The sequence below is a fragment of the Bos grunniens genome, chromosome 20 (assembly GCF_055505025.1).
Source record: "Bos grunniens cultivar Pamir isolate PY7600 chromosome 20, Bosgru_T2T1.0, whole genome shotgun sequence".
In the NCBI taxonomy this organism is placed as follows: domain Eukaryota; kingdom Metazoa; phylum Chordata; class Mammalia; order Artiodactyla; family Bovidae; genus Bos; species Bos grunniens.
Genome location: NC_141184.1, coordinates 38,164,458 through 38,183,788, shown reverse-complemented (window position 1 = coordinate 38,183,788; position 19,331 = coordinate 38,164,458). Strand labels below are relative to the sequence as shown.

Sequence of the window (19,331 nt, the reverse complement as noted above, 5' to 3'; positions counted from 1 at the left end):
AATCACTCTTAAACACTCAGGGGTAAATCAGGCAGAACTGGAAGGAACTTGGACTTGATTAAGTATTTTTGGAGAATGCTAAGATTTCTACTCTTAGAATAGTTCTAAATATGTTATTAACCAAACCTGGCACTAATTTATTAAAATTATTTCTCCTACAGTTGGCAAACATGAATTGACTGGGCATAAAGTTGCTGTGAAGATACTGAATCGGCAGAAGATTCGAAGCCTTGATGTAGTAGGAAAAATCCGCAGAGAAATTCAGAACCTCAAGCTTTTCAGGCATCCTCATATAATTAAACTGTAAGATCTGATTATATTAAATATAGTCATATCATGTTTTCATCATTTTTGTTAACCTACTTAATCTGACAAGTGAGAAAGCTGAGTGACATTTCATTTTATTCCTGAGAGTTTTAGAAGTTCTTCCTATTCATGTATTTATCTAACCCCATTCATGGTCACTTAAGCCTGAGTCCACATTTAGCCCTTGTGTTTATCAGCTGCTATATTTCTTATTTTCTGAGCTGATGCCCTTTTGATAGATGACTTTCAGTGCCCCCCTACTGCTATAGAACCAACAATGATTCACAAAACAAAAACTCCTGACCTCCAAATTTCCACGTGGTATCAGTTAGCCTCATCGAGACAACACAGTAGAAATTGTCCCTCACTCCCCTACACTGGTTCTATCTGATAAAACAAATAATAAATAGAACTTTAGAAATCCAGATTTCAAAAGGCAGTAGTATTTCTGTTGTTTTACAGTTGCCAGTTGTAGGGTCTACAGATAACTTATTTACTGCTTGGCTTTATTATGCAGACTGTAAATTAAAACCGTTTAGGTTTTTGTATTGAACTGGCTGACTCAAAATTTGTTTCACTCTCACCTCTTCTAATCTGTTGAAGTGCCATGGTTTTAAATACCATTTTTGTGCCGACAGCCCTTAAGTATACGTGTCCTGCTTTGAAACCCATTCCTGGATGGCAGACTCCTATTCCTGCTATATTTTACATCTCCATTTGGGTGCCCACGAGGCACGTGAAACTCGGTATGGGTAAACCTGAACTCTTTATTACCCTCTCACACTTGGTCTTCCACAGTTTTTACCATCTCAGGTGATAATCTGGTTCCTGAGGGCAGAAACTTAGGAACTATCCTTAACTTTACTATTTCTCTCACTTCCCAACCTCCATTCCATCTCTTCCTGCAAAAGTATATCTAGGATCTGATTCCAGTTCCTTCATTGTCATCAACCCGGTGTGGGCCCCCTTCATTTCTCTCATGGACTACTGCAATAGCCACCTGCTTCTACCCTACTGCCCAGTCAGTTCTTCACATTGCCACCATCAGTCAAAGTTATTACCCTTTTAATCGGCCAGGCCACATGACTGCTTTGCTTAAAACCTTCATTAGCTGTCTCTCTGCCAGAGAATAAAAGCCACAGCCTCATCATGGCTTTGTAAGGTTCTGTGTCCTCTGGTACCAGTTGCCTCTTTGACCCCACATCCTGTTTTCTCTCTCCCAGCTTACTCAGCTCTAGCCTTCCTACTATTGCTCAGACATGCCAGGCAGGCTTCCCCCTGCGGGCCTTTGCACTTGCTCTTCCCTCTGCCTGGTTCACCTTCTTGGTAATGGCATGGTTTGTTCCCTGATTTGCATTAGGCTCTGTTACATGTTACTTTATCAGAGAGGCCTTCCTTGAACACCCTGTATGAAAGATTTCCTTCCCTTAGTTTGCTTTATTTCTCTTCATAGCATGTTCCACCACCTGAGATATTGCTTTTTTATTTAGTGTCTGTTTCCTGGCTCCTGGAAAATAAACTCCGTGAGTGCAGAGAATCTGTTTTGTTCACTGCAGTTTTCCCAGCCTCTAGCACAGTGCCTGGTGTATTATAGGCACTTAGTAGATATTTATTGAGTGAATGAATATACATGTTTTAATACTGGTAGATAATGTTTTCTCTCACCAGGTACCAGGTCATCAGTACACCATCTGATATTTTCATGGTGATGGAATATGTCTCAGGAGGAGAGCTATTTGATTATATCTGTAAAAATGGAAGGGTAAGCAGTTCTGATTTAATCCTGTATATATTTTGTAACTCCCCTTATCCTTTATGAGCATCAGAATATTAGAAAGCAATTCTGTTAAGAGTTCTATTTAATAACCAGTCCCCTTAGTCACATATTTGCTTAGAATCATAGACTTGTTAGAGCTAGATCTTAAAGATTATATCCTTAGCCTACTTACACAGATATGGAAACTGAGACTCAACGGATTTTTTTTTTTTTTTGCTCAAGGTCACTTGATTTATCAGTGATAGGATTAGATTGAGACCCTAGAACTCAGGATCTTCAGACTTAGCTTCTGGGGCATATGAATACTTGTAATATATATCTTAAAGTATGTATTTAATCCTTAAAAAACATATTATTTAATACTTAGAAATCTGGGCCTTGCTAGTCAACCCCTGCTGCTGCTGCTAAGTCGCTTCAGTCGTGTCCAACTCTGTGCGACCCCAGAGATGGCAGCCCACCAGGCTCCTCTGTCCCTGGGATTCTCCAGGCAAGAACACTGGAGTGGGTTGCCATTTCCTTCTCCAACAGTCAACCCCTAGCCACATTTAAATTGCATTCATTTTTGGTTTCAGAAATCTGATGTACCTGGAGTAGAAAGAACAGGCTCCATGAAGGAGGTAGGAATTAGACTTAAAGAATTTAGAGTTGGAAGGAATTTTAGAAGACATTTTGAACAGTATCTTAAGTTACAGATACAAAAACAGAACATTACCCCTACTGTACTTTTTCTCATACCCAGAGTATGTGGTATGCAAAAACCTCTTTTGGAGGAGCCTCATCAAGCACTAAGAAGCCAATTGTTTTCCCTCCCAATCTAAAGTTCTTTATATCATTCATTCATTTGTTCTGCATAGTATATCTGTTCACTTTCATCAAAATCAAAATCATTAACAAAGTTAATTTTGATTTTACCATTTCTTGACATGATTCATTTCAATTTCAGCTCTTTCACTTGTCTTTTTCACCCCCTGCTTCCTCTACCAACCCCCTGCCCCCATCCCTGGCACCAATGTTCTGCCTAAAAAATGGGAAAAGACACAAGTTGAATTGGTGTCTTGCCTTCTTATCTTTTCCATTTCTCATGTCCTGATCATTTTGTTTTACATTATGGAAATTGTGCTCAATTTTACCCATTGCATATTAAAATTCCAGCTGTCATTTTTTATTTCTTTCTTGTTTTCTGAAGTCATCTTTCTTTAAATAGCCTATTTTTTTGTTCCACAAAGATAATAAACATCTGTTTGAGGATGCCAATTTCTTTAAAAATTTTTTTCTTTTCTTTCCTTCATTGCTTCTGTACCTTCTGTGTTCCCTGCTTTTTTCTGTTCATTTTATTGGTGTTTGTCTTTTGTGCATGACCCTTGCTTAGATATCTGGTGATTGTGGGTTGTCCACTCATATTTGAGAGTGAAATTCTAAATGCCAAGGTCAGGAGGGTGGAATTTATTAATTGATGGACCTTCCCATTGGTTGAATGGGTAGGGACCTGTCTGTTTACTAGGGAACACCAAATGTCAATAATAAACAATATTTTTTCCTTGCTGAGATAGTTGCTCCAGAAGAAACCTTCCAGTTTCCTTGAGGGTGTGAGCTTAGCTGCCAGTGCTTTGTGAGCTAAATGGAGAAAGGTCCAGAAGGCTCACTGATTCCTATGCTGACTTTCATTTAAGCCCTATGTTCTCCATGTGGTGCCTCATTCCTGCTCTAGTGTCCTTGAGGAACAGGGCTGGTTTAGCCTTCAGTTCAGTTGAGTTCAGTTCACTCGCTCAGTCGTGTCCGACTCTGCGACCCCATGAATCGCAGCATGCCAGGCCTCCCTGTCCATCACCAACTCCCGGAGTTCACTCAAACTCATGTCCATTGAGGCGATGATGCCATCCAGTCATCTCATCCTCTGTCGTCCCCTTCTCCTGTGCCCAATCCCTCTGAGCATCAGAGTCTTTTCCAATGAGTCAACTCTTCACATGAGGTGGCCAAAGTATTGGAGTTTCAGCTTTAGCATCAGTCCTTCCAAAGAATACCCAGGATTGATCTCCTTTAGAATGGACTGGTTGGATCTCCTTGCAGTCCAAGGGACTCTCAAGAGTCTTCTCCAACACCACAGTTCAAAAGCATCCATTCTTCGGCACTCAGCTTTCCTTACTAAAGAGTAAATCATGGCTCTTATTCCCCAGTAAGGGTGGTGAGCTTAAAACTTGTTTCTTCAATCAGCTGTCCTGTTTCCAGTCCATTTCTCACTTCTACCATCAGAAATTCCCAACACTTCCAATATCTAAGCCCTTCAAGAAGTCTGTGTGCAGATGAGTTTATCATTGAGTTCCACCTCTAGAGGCTTGGGTTCCAGCTTTCTGTGGTTAGCCAAGTCTTTATCACTGTTCACCTACCCTTTTGCTTAGTGACTCCCCTCAATTACTGCCATCTCTTCTCTTGCTCTTTTGTCTTTATATGCTGTCATCTTAGTGATGTTCCATCTTCCATGTTTAAATATGCTTTCACTTTTCTAGTCTTTCTTTATAGACTTCCCCTCCTTGATCCTTTGTACTGTATTAATATAGTATCAAATATAATTTTCATTTTTGTAGCCTAACTAGTTATTTTACTGCTTGTATTTTGTTCACTCAGTTAATTTTCTTCTCTTTCACATTCAGAACACATTGTTCTTTTCATTTAGTATATTTATATATGGAGTTGTATTAGAAAATGAACTTATATTTCTTCTAGAAGTAAATTAGATTGCTAATCATTATTACCTGCTCTTGAGGAAGGGTATCTCTTATCTCTTTGATAGTTTTGGTTTTGTTTTCAAAAGAATTTACTGGTTCATCTTCCAGATTATCTATTACCATTTAAGGTATAGGAACCTGGTTTTAGAATGCTAATTTGTGACCTGTGTTAAAGAACTGCATGTTAGCGTCCTTTATCTAGAGGATTAATAGCTTATTTATTAAATATGACTTCTTGGGAGCAGGCATATCCAAGTAATGGTTTTCACTTATGGAAAAAAATCATAAAATAAGAAAATGTGGATAAATGGAAAGAGAAGTTTTTAAAAAATGTTTTTAAAAAATATTTTTAAAAATGTAGTACAGCATAAGATATAATTTTTTCAGTAAGCAGAGTAAAGATAAATGCTATTATATTTTATAAAGGCTTCCCTGCTGGGAATCTGCCTACGATGCAGGAGACCTGGGTTTGATCCCTGGGTTGGGAGGATGTCCTAGAGAGGGAACAGCTACCCGCTCCACTATTCTGGCCTGGAGAATTCCAGGGACTGTATATAGTCCATGGGGTCGCAAAGAGTCAGACACTGAGCAACCTTCACTTTCACTCTATTTTATAAAACAAACGAATTAGGGTTTTTCTTTTTTTTTTTTAATTAAAACACCTTTTATTTCAGAAGCTAGGATAACATGGTTGCTTGCTAATTCATCAACGATGCTTAAATGTTGCTTTCTCATATGGTTCAAACCAGTATTCCCCACCCCAACATAATTCTCTGTGCCTTTGTCCTGCTTTGTTTTTCTCCAGAACACTCTTATTCTTTTTATTTATGTGTCTATTGTCTTTAACTAGATTAGGGCCTCTTTTTATCATTGCTATATCACGAGTGTCTAAAACAGTGCATGGCACATTGAAGGTATTCAATAAATATTTGTTAAAAGAATCAAAGAGTAAGTATTTGTAATTTATAGGAGAAAACATGCCTAGTTTCAAGTAAAAATTGAAATTATTCGAAGTAGCACATGATATTTAGATGAGAACAAGCTATTAGAGTATAGTCATGAGAGTGATAATATGAGAAAATTGAGTTACCGATTTGAGTTCTAAGATCCTCCTAGCATTTCTGTTTTGTGCGGTCTGTACCACCTCCCCATTTGAAAAGCATCTCATGAGTGAGGTTCATTTGGAAGGCTCTTGCATTTTCACAGTTTTATAGGCTAGAGAATTATAGATAGACTACTTTCTTTTGAAAGATACACCTTTAAGTTGCCTCTCTGCTTTTTCTTAGTTGGATGAAAAAGAAAGTCGACGACTGTTCCAACAAATCCTTTCTGGTGTGGATTACTGTCACAGGCATATGGTGGTCCACAGAGATTTGAAACCTGAAAACGTCCTGCTTGATGCACACATGAATGCAAAGATAGCTGATTTTGGTAAGGAGATTTTTATAGTTTCATATATTCATTTAACAAACATCAGTAGGTTTCTTCAGGTAACTTGCATATAATCAACTGAATATCCCAAAGTAGTATATCCTCACTATTAGTCTAGGAGCATACGAAAAGGAGTAAAAATAAGGAATTCTCTTTTCATAGCTTTATGTCTTTAAAACTGACTTTTATTACATTAGGCAGACAAACAATTTAAATTCGCAGCATTAGCGACATCATCTGAAAAAAGACCATTATTTGTGAAGGAGAAGTTAGCAACCTATTTCCATGTGTTCTTTTGATCAACTATGGAGCAAGAGGAAAGAGACTGGGATGAAGTTACTCGGACTTTGAAAGCCAGAAGGCAAACTATGTGAACAAAATTATTTTTAAAAAATGAAAGTAAAGTATTTAAATAATAGAAAAGCATAATTTCAGCTTGAGGAAAATGTAATAAATTTGTTTTCCTATATAAATTGCCATTGACATTAAACCTAAGATAAAAATGAAATCTCTGCAACTCTCTCTTGCTTAGTTTCAGTTCAGATCAGAGGAGATGCTTATAAATTTTATTTTCTTCAGTTTTGTATATATGATCTATTTTAGAGATTCACTAAATAGTTCCCAACAGCTCTGAGCTACTGAGATTTTTTTAAATAACTGACTAAATTATTTGACTTCCTTATTCTTTAGTTGTCATTATTTTTATTCATTGTATTTTTGAGGAAGCAGAGTTTTCTTTTTTTGGCTGCACCTGTGATTTCCAAAATCACTGCAGATGGTGATTGCAGCCATGAAATTAAAAGACGCTTACTCCTTGGAAGGAAAGTTATGACCAACCTAGACAGCATATTAAAAAGCAGAGACATTACTTTGCCAGCAAAGGTCCATCTAGTCAAGGCTATGGTTTTTCCAGTGGTCATGTATGGATGTGAAAGTTGGACTATAAAGAAAGCTGAGCGCCGAAGAATTGATGCTTTTGAACTGTGGTGTTGGAGAACACTCTTGAGAGTCCCTTGGACTGCAAGGAGATCCAACCAGTCCATCCTAAAGGAAATAAGTCCTGGGTATTCATTGGAAGGACTGATGTTGAAGCTGAAACTCCAATATTTTGGCCACCTAATGTGAAGAGCTGACTCATTTGAAAAGACCCTGATGTTGGGAAAGATTGAAGGCAGGAGGAGAAGGGGATGATAGAGGATGAGATGGTTAGATGGCATCACCGACTCAATGGACATGAGTTTGAGTAAACTCCGGGAGTTGGTGATGGAGAGAGGCCTGGTGTGCTGTGGTTCATGGGGTCGCAAAGAGTCGGACACGGCTGAGCGACTGAACTGAGCTGAACTGAACTGTGATTTGTGGGATCTTAGTTTCCTGACCAGGAATTGAACCTGAGCCATAGCAGTGAAAGCACTGAGTCTTAACTACTGGACTGCCAGGGAATTCCTGAGTTTTTTATTTTTGTAGTAGAACTATGAAGGAACTTGGATATTAAAAATTACTTTTTTTTTTTTTTTTAAGAATCAGATCAGGGGTTAATAGAAACTTTGAATTTTAATTCCAGTCTACATTTTTTCCTAGTAATTTCTTTATTAATAAAACATGTCATTTTTTAAAAACGTTTTTTATTTTATATTAGAGTATATCTAATTGACAATATTGTGATAGTTTCAAGTGGACAGCAAAGGGACTCAGCCACACATATACATGTATCCATTCTACCCCAAACTCCCTTCTCATCCAGCTACTTCCCTGTGCTGCAGTAGGATCTGTTGGTTATCCATTATAAATATAGCAAGAGCATACATGTCGCTCTCAAACTCCCTATCTCTACCCGCTGTTCTACCCCACCTGGCAACCATAAGTTTGTTGTCTAAGTCTGTGAATCTTAAACTTGCCCAGTTTATTCTAATAAGCAAAATCACTAATAGCTTAATATGTATTCACTGAACTCCTGACCTTGCACTAACTTAACTGCTGAAACAGGTTACAAGTTTTATGGCATAAAGGCAAAATATTTGGGAACAATAAAGGATGTAGGATTCTGTTGAAAAAAAGAACAAAACGATGATTTATCACTTTAATGCAAACTCAGTTTTATTGTTTAATGGAATTTTGTTTTTATTTTTGTCCTTGGGAAATCTTGAGCGGTGAATTTTGTGCATTTTCAGGTCTTTCAAACATGATGTCAGATGGTGAATTTTTAAGAACAAGTTGTGGCTCACCCAACTATGCTGCACCAGAAGTAATTTCAGGAAGGTAGTGTTTGACACCTCCTCCCTGCCCAGTATATTTGTAATCATATTTTTCTCCTAGACTTCGTTAGTCTATAGTATAATACTCAATTCTAGTGAAAGAAATTTAAAGCTTATTCTTTTCTCATCCAAAAAGTGTTCTATTATAAGAATAAAACATTATAAGTGAATAAGGATTAAGAACTCCATTTATAAAGGGGGATATTGGTTTGCAAGTTAATATAATATTAGTTAAATGAGAGTACTCTCATTTTTTCCCCTGGTGGAAGACATTGAAGGCTTAAAAACTAGCAAGTTTAAAAGTGAGACATTAAAAACTTGACTAATGCAGAAATATCTAGTAGTAAGAAATGGTTTACTATTTTCTTAGATGAGGAATTAAAAGTGTAATGTGTAGCTTTAATTTTTCAAATTAGCTTTAGCTTTTATGATAAGGTACTTTGGGGAATTGGACTGAAATATTGATAAAATCTTCAGATTTCATTTATTTTTAATTTTCATTCTTTAAATCTTCTAGAGACTGAAATAAGAATTCTAGTCTCTCAGTTTATTTATACTAACTACCAGCATTGAGAACATGAAGATCTTAGTATAAGGCAGCTTTTTGAATAGTTTAGATGACAGTAAAATTTACTTTTTTGAAGAGGAATTGTTCATTATACTACTGAAATAGAAAACAGAGAAGCTAAAGTTTGTTTACTAGTTTTTATAATTAACTTTTAATAACTTTTCATTCAAACCTTATTTCTTTGTTTGAATGTCTTACATCCTGATTTAGAATGCAGAAATGTTATAGTATTTTCTTTCTATTTTCATAAGCCAGCTAGCCTAGCCTACTCAGAGAAATTATGTTTGTGTTAAGGCATGGATATGAGTAAGGCAAAAATACCTAATTTTAGATTTATCAAGGTTCATCATTATCTTTTTATATTAGCAGGGAAATGTTAATATTATTTCACGTGGGCTGTGTAAATTATTTGGGGAAGAAGACAAGTCAGGACCTGGATACTGGGGGCGTTGTTAATTAACTAAACAAAAAGATATGTAATTGTGCATATATATATTGGGCCGTTACTGAAGTCTGTTTTCCCAGTTTGGATAAGGTCTTTCTGTGTGGTCTAGATGTATGGAAACCTTTACTTGCAAAACAGTATTTATTAGTCAGTTCAATAATTTATTTGACCAATTTAAAGAAACCCTTTCCCTGAAGCCAGACTTTGAATGGGTTACCTAATTAGTCTGCAGCTAGTTATGTCAGTAGGGTTTCTCTACTGGCTCAGCGGTAAAGAATCCACCTGCTATGCAGGAGACCTGAGTTCGATCTTTGGGTCAGGAAGATCCCTTGGCGTAGGAAATGGTAACCCAGTCCAGTATTCTTGCCTGGGGAATTCCATGGACAGAGGAGCCTGACGGGCTACGGTCCATTGGGTCGCAGAAGAGTTGGACACGACTTAGCGACTAAATAACAACAACAGTTAAGTCAGCAGGCTATAGTACAATGCAAATAAGAGTTTAAAGTCCTCTGCAAATCAGTTAGCTGGGCTTCATTCCACAGCTTCAGGCCCCTTTTACCTTGGTATAAGGTCTTGGGTAATTGGGGAGAGTGGGTTTATAGTCTATCACTATAGAACATTCCCAGTTGAGGAAAGATCACTTAATCTGTAACCAAAAAACAGTGGTTTTAAATTCAGTAATGATATGTTTGTTCAAAGTTTGGCCCTATTAGTTGGATATTTTGTAAGGTAGTATAATTTAATTTAATAGTATAATTTAATTACAAAGGATAATTGTAAGGTAGTAAGGAGAGAATTTTAGCTATAGTCTGTAACTTTAAAAAAACTCTTAATTTTTGTTTCCCAAGATACTACTGATAGAATTAGTGTAGAATCTCTATGTGTAGAGAAAAAAAAAAAAGTAAAAAAAAAATTAGAACAAAGAAATAAAATTTTTAAAAAATAAAATAAAAAAAAAGAGAAAAAAAATTAAATGAATCTCTATGTGTAGTATATAGCAGTGACTTATAGAAACCATATTCTGACTAATAATTCTTTATACAATATCTGTATTTAAAATGTATTATTAATTAATTGACTCTTAAGTTACTAATGATTGTTTAACCCAGTTGGTATTTCCTGTTGCAGATTGTATGCTGGTCCAGAGGTAGATATATGGAGCAGTGGGGTTATTCTGTATGCTTTATTATGTGGAACCCTTCCGTTTGATGATGATCACGTGCCAACTCTTTTTAAGAAGATATGTGATGGGATCTTTTATACCCCTCAATATTTAAATCCTTCTGTGATTAGCCTTTTGAAACATATGCTGCAGGTGGATCCCATGAAGAGAGCCACAATCAAAGATATCAGGTGATAAAGCAATCTGTCAGATCTAACAGTATCAGTGATATAAGTCAAGTGAAAGAGAAATTTGCAGAACAGTTTGTACAATGCAATCCCGTTTTTATATTAAAAATAGTGTATAGACTCAAACTTATTTTATCTTGATATTTAAAAATACTAAACTGGCTACCATTGGAAGTAAGATTAGGAGGAGGAAAGGCTTTCACTTTTTGCTTATGCTTCTTTATTTGTTTTGAAATTGTAACTGTGAACATTATATTACTTTTTAAATTAAAAAAAAAAAAGATGTAATGAAAAATAAAAAGGACCCTAGTTGGGTATTAGATTTAGTAGTGATTCTTTAAGATTTTCTGTAATATGCTTCATGTTTGACTATTACACATTCTCATACTTTTTCATAGTAAATTTGGATGTTGCTGTTTGAGTTCTCATCTTACAAGTTACTGTATTTTTTCCTTTTGTACATCTCAAGGAATGAGAACATTTTAATTCAGTCAATGACATGTTTGTTTTTGTAGTAGTATACATTGAATTACATATGAAATTACTGTTTTATAAGTAGAAAAGTCTACCATTATTGCCAGTTTCATGTGGTTCAACCTAATAGTTTAAATAAGGCAAAAGTGATGATGACAAATCTCAAATTTGAGCAGGTCATTTCTGATGAAGATAATACTGCAAACTTTGTTTCTTCTACCATTGATTTTCTTTCCTTTTTTCGTTAATGGTAATTTCTCTTTTGGTCTTCTAATGGCTATATAGAACATTTCTCTGAGATGGAAGAAGGATGAAAGAAATCAGATGTGTATCTGGGACTAGTAAAGAAAAAAATATTAGGGCAATGAAGAAGAAAGTGCATATGTAGAACTTAAAGTTTGATTGCTAAAATATATATACAGTAAGGACCTACGTTATAAGCACAGGGGACCCTATTCAATACTGTGTAATGACCTATCTGGGGAAAGAGTCTAGGAAAGAGTGGATATATGTATAACTGATTCACTGTGCTGTACAGCAGAAAGTAACACAACATTGTAAACCAACTATACTCCAGTAAAAAAAAAAGCTTAATTCCTTCCCATTTAGTCCATATTCTGCAGACTGAAAAAGAGAACGAATGGCAGGTCATGACTTTACTACTAGAGGGAAAGGACTGATCCATCTCTAAAATTTATATTTCAGAATGTCTTAGTTAGAGGTGGTTTTTCTTGTGTTTTACATATTTTTTTCCAATTTAAATGAAATATGTGAGAATTGGAAAAGACTTAGAAAACACCAAAAACATTAGAGAATTTAAATGATCTTTAATTCCAATACCCAGAAGATAATCTTTGTTCTTTGGGGTGTTTCCTCTCAATATTTTTAGTTTTAGCATATTTTTATATAATTCAAGTCAAAAAAATCCCTTTATATATAAAATTAGGAAATCCTTAGTTCCTTCGTTAATATAAGGGGATATTATTATTATCTTATTGGAGTTGTTTGAAAATGAGGTGAGATAACAGATATGAAGCGTTCAGCCTAAAATCTACCACATAGTAAGCATTCAATGAGTTAAAGCTGTCTATTTTTGTTATATATTTTTTTCACTTAACATTATATCCCAAGAGGAAGCCACAGACTAATTTTGTTCTTTTCTGAGCTGGAAATAAGATGGTCTTTACCACTAGCATGTCATTGCCATTTGTTCCAAAAATTTAAAGTTTAGACACTTCTTCCTGGTTGCACCAGCAGTGTTGTCTCCCTCTTACTATCAAAGTAAGGCTGGAGCATTTCTGTTATACAGTGAAACATGAGCCAAAAGAGAAAAATCTGTTTAAAAAAAACGATGACACAGTATGAATATAAATATAAATGATAATACTGTATGAGCATAAATTCCCCCAAACAGTTACTTTCAGTCTCATCTCTCCTCCAAACCCTTCTGACAGCTACCATTTTCTCTCAGGGAACATGAATGGTTTAAACAGGACCTTCCAAAATATCTCTTTCCTGAGGATCCATCATATAGCTCAACCATGATTGATGATGAAGCCTTAAAAGAAGTATGTGAAAAATTTGAATGCTCAGAGGAGGAGGTTCTCAGCTGCCTTTATAACAGAAATCACCAGGACCCTTTGGCAGTTGCCTACCACCTCATAATAGATAACAGGAGGATAATGAACGAGGCCAAAGATTTTTACTTGGCAACGAGCCCACCAGATTCGTTTCTCGACGATCACCACTTGACTCGGCCCCATCCTGAAAGAGTACCATTCTTGGTTGCTGAAACTCCCAGGGCGCGCCATACCCTCGATGAATTAAATCCACAGAAATCCAAACACCAAGGTGTAAGGAAAGCAAAATGGCATTTGGGAATTAGAAGTCAAAGTCGGCCAAATGATATCATGGCAGAAGTTTGTAGAGCAATTAAACAGCTGGATTATGAATGGAAGGTAAGAAAGAAAGAGCATTCTGAATATTAACACATTTGACAAACCTGTAGTCTACCATGTTTTATAGAAGAATTCCTTTTCACTTTGTTTTTGTCCATACCATGCGCTAGGTTGTAAACCCGTATTATTTGCGTGTTCGGAGGAAGAATCCTGTGACAAGTACATACTCCAAAATGAGTCTGCAGTTATACCAAGTGGATAGTAGAACGTATTTATTGGATTTCCGAAGTATTGATGGTATGTACACACAGAACAACGTAGACAACATATTAGACCTTGTTACTTAATTTGGCATTTTAGTAAATCTCTGAGTCTTTTGAAGCTTCTTGAATTGTACTTCGTAATTCAGTAGCAAAAGAACATAAAAGCACCTTTTAGATTTGAATATTTGAGAATCTAGGAAATAGTTTATTGTCCTTTTAAGACTATCTTCTAAAATCCTTAAAGCCTTATATAGCTTTATCCTAAAGTGATAGTTTGTTACATTTTTGTTTCTTGTAGTTCATTTTGGTAAGATGAAATGCTTTATTTAGGATAAATGTTGACTTTGCTGTTAAAGTCAATAGCATTAAACTTAAAAAATAAAATTAAGTACAGCATAGTGCTTCCCTGGTGGCTCAGAGGTAAAGAATCCACCTGTCAATGCAGGGTTATTTCCCTGGGTCAGGAAGATCCCCTGGAGAAGGAAATGGCAACCCATTCCAGCATTCTTGCCTGGGAAATCCCATGGACAGAGAAGCCTGCAGGGCTACAGTCCATGGGGTCACAAAGAGTTGGATGTGACTAAGCATGCATGCACACAGCTGTGTATATATAAATGTTCTCTCACAAACAGAATCTTTAACTAAGTAGACGTGTTTATGGCTATTCTTCATTGACCAAGTCAATTAAGATATGTTGCCACTTTTGTTCACTTACGAGATTTACCCATGGCTTTGTCTTCTTTATAAACTCAAAGATAGTGCCTATAGTATCAGAAAGACACAGCTTTAAGCTATGATATGTTGGCCAAACCTGTGTGTCTGTTTATGTCCAGATGGTAGTAACAACACAGTTTGAGATACAGAATGGGTTTAACTTTTTTTCTATTGTATTTGGATTAAATTTGTCACTTTAGGTTTTTTAGTACCAGGGTTTACCAACTGAATGACCACTTACTGTTGTGTTCCTAATTTTAGTTTTTCCTTTATTTTTTTCATTGGAATTGTTGCTCTTTTATAAGATCTTAAATATGAAGACAAAGTAAGAGCACTGAGATGAGCGTTAGTAGACTTAATTTCAAGATTTACCTCTCTGTTCACTTGTTACCTTAAGTCACTTGTTAAGCAAGTCACTTAACTGTTAGGGGTTTATGCTTTCTTATCAATAAAGCAATGAGTTAGGTGAGATGATTTCCAAGATTCAAATTTTAAGTGCATTTATTTTATTATTGTAATATAGAAAGGTTGACTTTTGTTGCTAGTGAATGATGTTTATTAAGCCTCATTATTATGTCATTGACCTCTTAATCCTGGATTGCAAGACTGATGAGTAGCCAAATATGTACGCAATCTTAATAAGTCATCAGGGGACTACATTACTGTGTGTAAAAGAGGCAAGTGGCATGACACAGATTCATTGCCTCTGTTATAGGGAGTATTCAAAACAAACATGCTCTTGATAGCTGGTCTCACTTAAAGAAGCAAATTAAATACTGTTAAAATTTTGGGAAGGGTGTCATGGATTAGAATAAATTGAATTTTTTTTTTTTTACCCAGATGAAATTACTGAAGCCAAATCAGGGACTGCTACGCCACAGAGATCGGGCTCAGTTAGCAACTATCGAGCTTGCCAAAGGAATGATTCAGATGCTGAGGCTCAAGGAAAATCCTCAGAAGCTTCTCTTACCTCATCTGTAACCTCACTTGACTCTTCTCCTGTTGAATTAACTCCAAGACCTGGAAGTCACACAATAGAATTTTTTGAGATGTGCGCGAATCTAATTAAAATTCTTGCACAGTAAACCTAAAACTTTGCTTATTTCTTTGATAGCAATAAGCATGCATAATAAATCATAGCCAAATGCTTCCATGTATAATCAAGTTATACGTAATTATAACTGAGGGTTGGCCTTTTGGAATGCAGTTTGCACAGAGGTTGAAACATGATTAATAGTTAAAAGCATAATGTGCAAAAATGAATTAAGACAATTTTGTTCATTGTTCAGTAGGCATATAGAATAATATACTATGCGCAATGAATTATAGGTCTCTCAGGCTCACTTGATTTTTTGGCTATTTTATATTTAGTGTATACAGGGCTTTGTAGAATATTAATTTACCATAAAGGCCTTCATATGTTAATTACATGTTGATGTGTTATATATTTGCTTCAAAGATTTATTCAATAAATATTTGCCTAGAGACTTCCCTGGCAGTCCAGTGGTTAAGACTCTGTGCTTCCAACGTAGGGAGGTGCAGGTTCGATCCCTGGTGGGGGAACTCAGATCCCTCATGCCGCGTGGTGCGGCCAAAAAGGGAATAAAGAAATAAATATTTGACTAGAATCCCCAGAGACTTTTAGAGGTGATTTTGTTTTCTGGGCTCCGTAATTTAGCAAGTATTTTCAACATTAGGGACAGCCTGGATGATTCTTCCATATCCTCTCCTTAATATTCTATAGTATATGGTAAGTCACATTAAAGATACCTGACACAGTTAAATTTTTTTCTTTTAGTTTGGTAAGTGCAAAAACATACAGAACTTATATATTCAGACACTCCAGGCATTAATTTTAATTCTACAATTTGCCCCACTATATTCTGTATATAAATTGCTCTTTTTGTCACAAGAGCTGCATTGCATATACTGTAAATAAATCATTGGTTAGTTTGACATTTGACAGAGTCCTCTCTCCTAATCATGTCAGTCAGTATTAAATGTATGCAGGAATGTCTGGTCATTCAATCATGTACCTTTTAAATTGATTCAGTGCATAGGACATGTCTTACAAACTGTTAACTGCTTAAACAGGATTTTTTCTCCTAAATTTCATTATGGCCATTTTTTAGAAGAAAAATTGAAAGGCTGTAAGATGATCACATGTGTTATCTACCACTTAGATTCAATACTTGTTAACATTTTGCCATATTTATCTATATATCTGTATGTAGATACAGTTATATATATATGTGTATATGTATGTGTGTATATATGCTTTTTTCCCCTGAACAATTTTGACATTGCAGATAGACTCATCACTCCTCAAAACTTAAAGCATCTCCTAAAAAATAATGACATTCTCCTAAAAAACCATAATACTATTCTCTAATACCATCTAATCATGCATATTTAGATTTCCCTCATTGTCATACAAATTTATTTCAAACCAGGCTCCAACTAAAGTTTACACATTGCATTTGGTTGTCTCTTAGCTATTACCTTATTATTTTGATAAAATATGGAACAAATCAGTTCTAACTAGTCACATTTGCTTTGGATTTTCATTACTTAAAGTAGCATTATGGGAACTTCCCAAAGTTGCTTAATCCTCAGATTTATAATTTCTTTTTCTTGCTCTTAGTGTAATGCATTACATACTAGGTGTAAGAAAAAATTTAGCCACCTCAGATAAAATTTGTGTCATGTGTATGCTAATAAAAAAATACTGTCGTTCATAATTGCCTTATATTTTAACTTGAAAGTTTTTTGGTATTCTCTCTCCATTGCAACAGAACTCTTCCCCCATCCCCACCCCCTTTTTAAGACTCTTGGTATTGTAGTGTTGTTTTTGGCACCGATGTAACTTGATAATAATGCTCTCAAATGTCATGATCGCTTGTATAGTTGTAGATGTAGCTCCAGCATCCCTAGAAACATGCACTGAATTCAGGAGAAAACCTTGCTTCCTTCTGTCCAGGGCTTATTCTATTCAACTTAGAATCAGAAAGCTGTATAAAATGATAGGAGTTCCATTTAAATATAAGTTCAAACTGTATTTATAACTTGTATGTGGCCCTCTGTTTTGGAGATACTGTCTTCATGTAGGCTCTCTTAAGTGCAGCATTATGTTCCTAATGTTAAGAACAGAAGACTGTATTTTTAAAGCTACAGATTTGTATATAGAGCTAAGACGTAATGTCTCTGACCTGTTGTGGGGAGTGGGGAACAAAAAGAGGAACCAATTAAATAGGACCTTCTAAAAATTGTTAATTTTGTAAACGGCTTCTTTTTAAGTTATTGTGATTCCTTTAAGTTACTGAGTTTTATTTTGGATACTTAAATATTGCACTTGTTCAAATAATATGATAAATACACAGACTATTGGAAGTAGGTTCTTTTTAAGCTGGGATATTTGAAATGACAACTTTTAGTTGAGAATGTCAAGGTTTCATCACAGTTTCCACAAATTTACTGTTGTTTGCAAATTCTTACTAATTGAAGATGTAAGGGAGTCAATGCAAATGATTTTTAATCTTTTTTTATTATCTTTTCAGCAATTTATATTTTTTGTGATTTTATGCAACCACATTTTTACTTTGTCTTGACAGCTGAAAGATGTATAAGGCATTTGCCAGAAATGTACTGTACACAGTTTTAAATAACAGATTTTACTGATATGTAAAATTTTTGCCATTAAAATAAATGATTTCTCACTGAGAGGAACTTTTCTACCAGGTTGGGGGACTGGGGAGCTTAATATATCTAATTTAAGGTAATTTCACTGAAATAAACTCCATTGCTTTTACTTCGATTATATTTTTTCTTTGGATGGCTTTGTAGTTTTTCAGAGTTTTAAATCATTTTATACAGAAAATCCTGACCTCTCACCCGGCCACCTACCCCCACCTCCCCTTTTGGCCTTTCAGTGATACCATTCACACTGAATGATTGGTGGACTATGGGTGGATGGAGAACTCCATGCACCTTTGGAATGTGCTTTACATCTTTTCCCCTTAACTCCTTCCGAGTCCCCCCATCCATAACAGAAATCCTATTTTCACTGTGAGTTTTCTTCACTAGATGAATCAAAGCCTACATACAACATAACTATAAATTGGTAGTACGGTAGAAATTAATCTTTGTGGTACAAGATTTTTGAGGCTTGTTCACGTTTATCTTGACCAGGGTATACTTAAGGATACAATTTCAAATACTTTGACTTAGAAAATGGATAATAAAAAATACGATTTTTCATTGGTTTACAATGTGGTGAACTTCTGAGAAAACTATGTGGAAAAAAAAAGTTACTTGTTATGGCCAACCATCTGTGTACCTTTTAAACAGTGTGCCTAAATATAAAGTATAGTGCTTGAGCAGATTTTGGCACTTGAATGTTATGATTTTTGTTTCATCTAAAAATTAAACACCTGAACAAAATATTAAGTTATATAATGGAAGAGCAGTTACGTTTGGCTGCTAACACTGGATTTGGTTAGAATCCCACTACTGTTAGAATTCAATCAGTAAAAAATCTTATATCCCATATGGCATTGTTGGCTTGTGTTAGATTGTTGACATTCTGAATCTTTAAAATAACCTGATAATTGAACAACAGAAAACAGTCCTAAAGAGTGTTATGAACAATGCATGGGTTGTTCTTTTAGGGAACTTATAAATTACTCTAGATGTTTACCCTGACTGAACAAAATTGTATGAGAAATTCTCTTGCCTGAAAAATCAATATTTATTGAACTGTTCTATTGTAAAAAGATTGTTCTATTTATTGTGAATGACAATAAATGTTAACTATGACAAATTTAGAGAATTTCCAACAACTTGGAAGATGATCATGTTGTCTACATAGGCAGCATGGGAAATTATTAAATATATCAATAGGTGCATTATCACAGAGCAAAGTAAGTAGGGAGGTGGTGGGGGTTTTGAGAGGTTTGATATAGACTCCTAGAAAGGTGTACAGCTTCAAGAACCATTGACTTATTCACTCTGCAAACTATATCTTCTTGTACATCTTCTACTATGAACCAAGCACTATGAATGTAACCATAAGGCATAAATCCTGCTCTGAGTCCCTAGATACATACATTTTAAAGATATTTATAGAGGTCT

General features: G+C 35.4%; 1 protein-coding gene across 14 annotated transcripts in view; it reads left to right on the top strand.

Moving 5' to 3' along the window:
- PRKAA1 (protein kinase AMP-activated catalytic subunit alpha 1) overlaps positions 1–18,009 on the top strand; it is a 28,595-nt gene extending 10,586 nt beyond the window's left edge. For 4 of the 14 annotated variants that reach the window (XM_086361541.1, XM_086361546.1, XM_086361545.1 and 1 more), the window contains 9 exons: positions 162–303; positions 1,975–2,068; positions 2,656–2,700; positions 6,093–6,237; positions 8,406–8,493; positions 10,631–10,855; positions 12,798–13,284; positions 13,395–13,521; positions 15,042–18,009. In XM_086361541.1, coding sequence (XP_086217667.1) covers positions 162–303; positions 1,975–2,068; positions 2,656–2,700; positions 6,093–6,237; positions 8,406–8,493; positions 10,631–10,855; positions 12,798–13,284; positions 13,395–13,521; positions 15,042–15,286 — 1,598 coding nt within the window. In that variant the 3' untranslated portion in view covers positions 15,287–18,009. Of the gene's footprint in view, positions 1–161; positions 304–944; positions 1,053–1,974; positions 2,069–2,655; positions 2,701–6,092; positions 6,238–8,405; positions 8,494–10,630; positions 10,856–12,797; positions 13,285–13,394; positions 13,522–15,041 lie in introns of those variants that run through there. The other 10 variants (XM_086361542.1, XM_086361549.1, XM_086361548.1 and 7 more) reach the window with 4 other exon arrangements.
- The last annotated feature ends 1,322 nt before the right edge of the window (positions 18,010–19,331 follow it).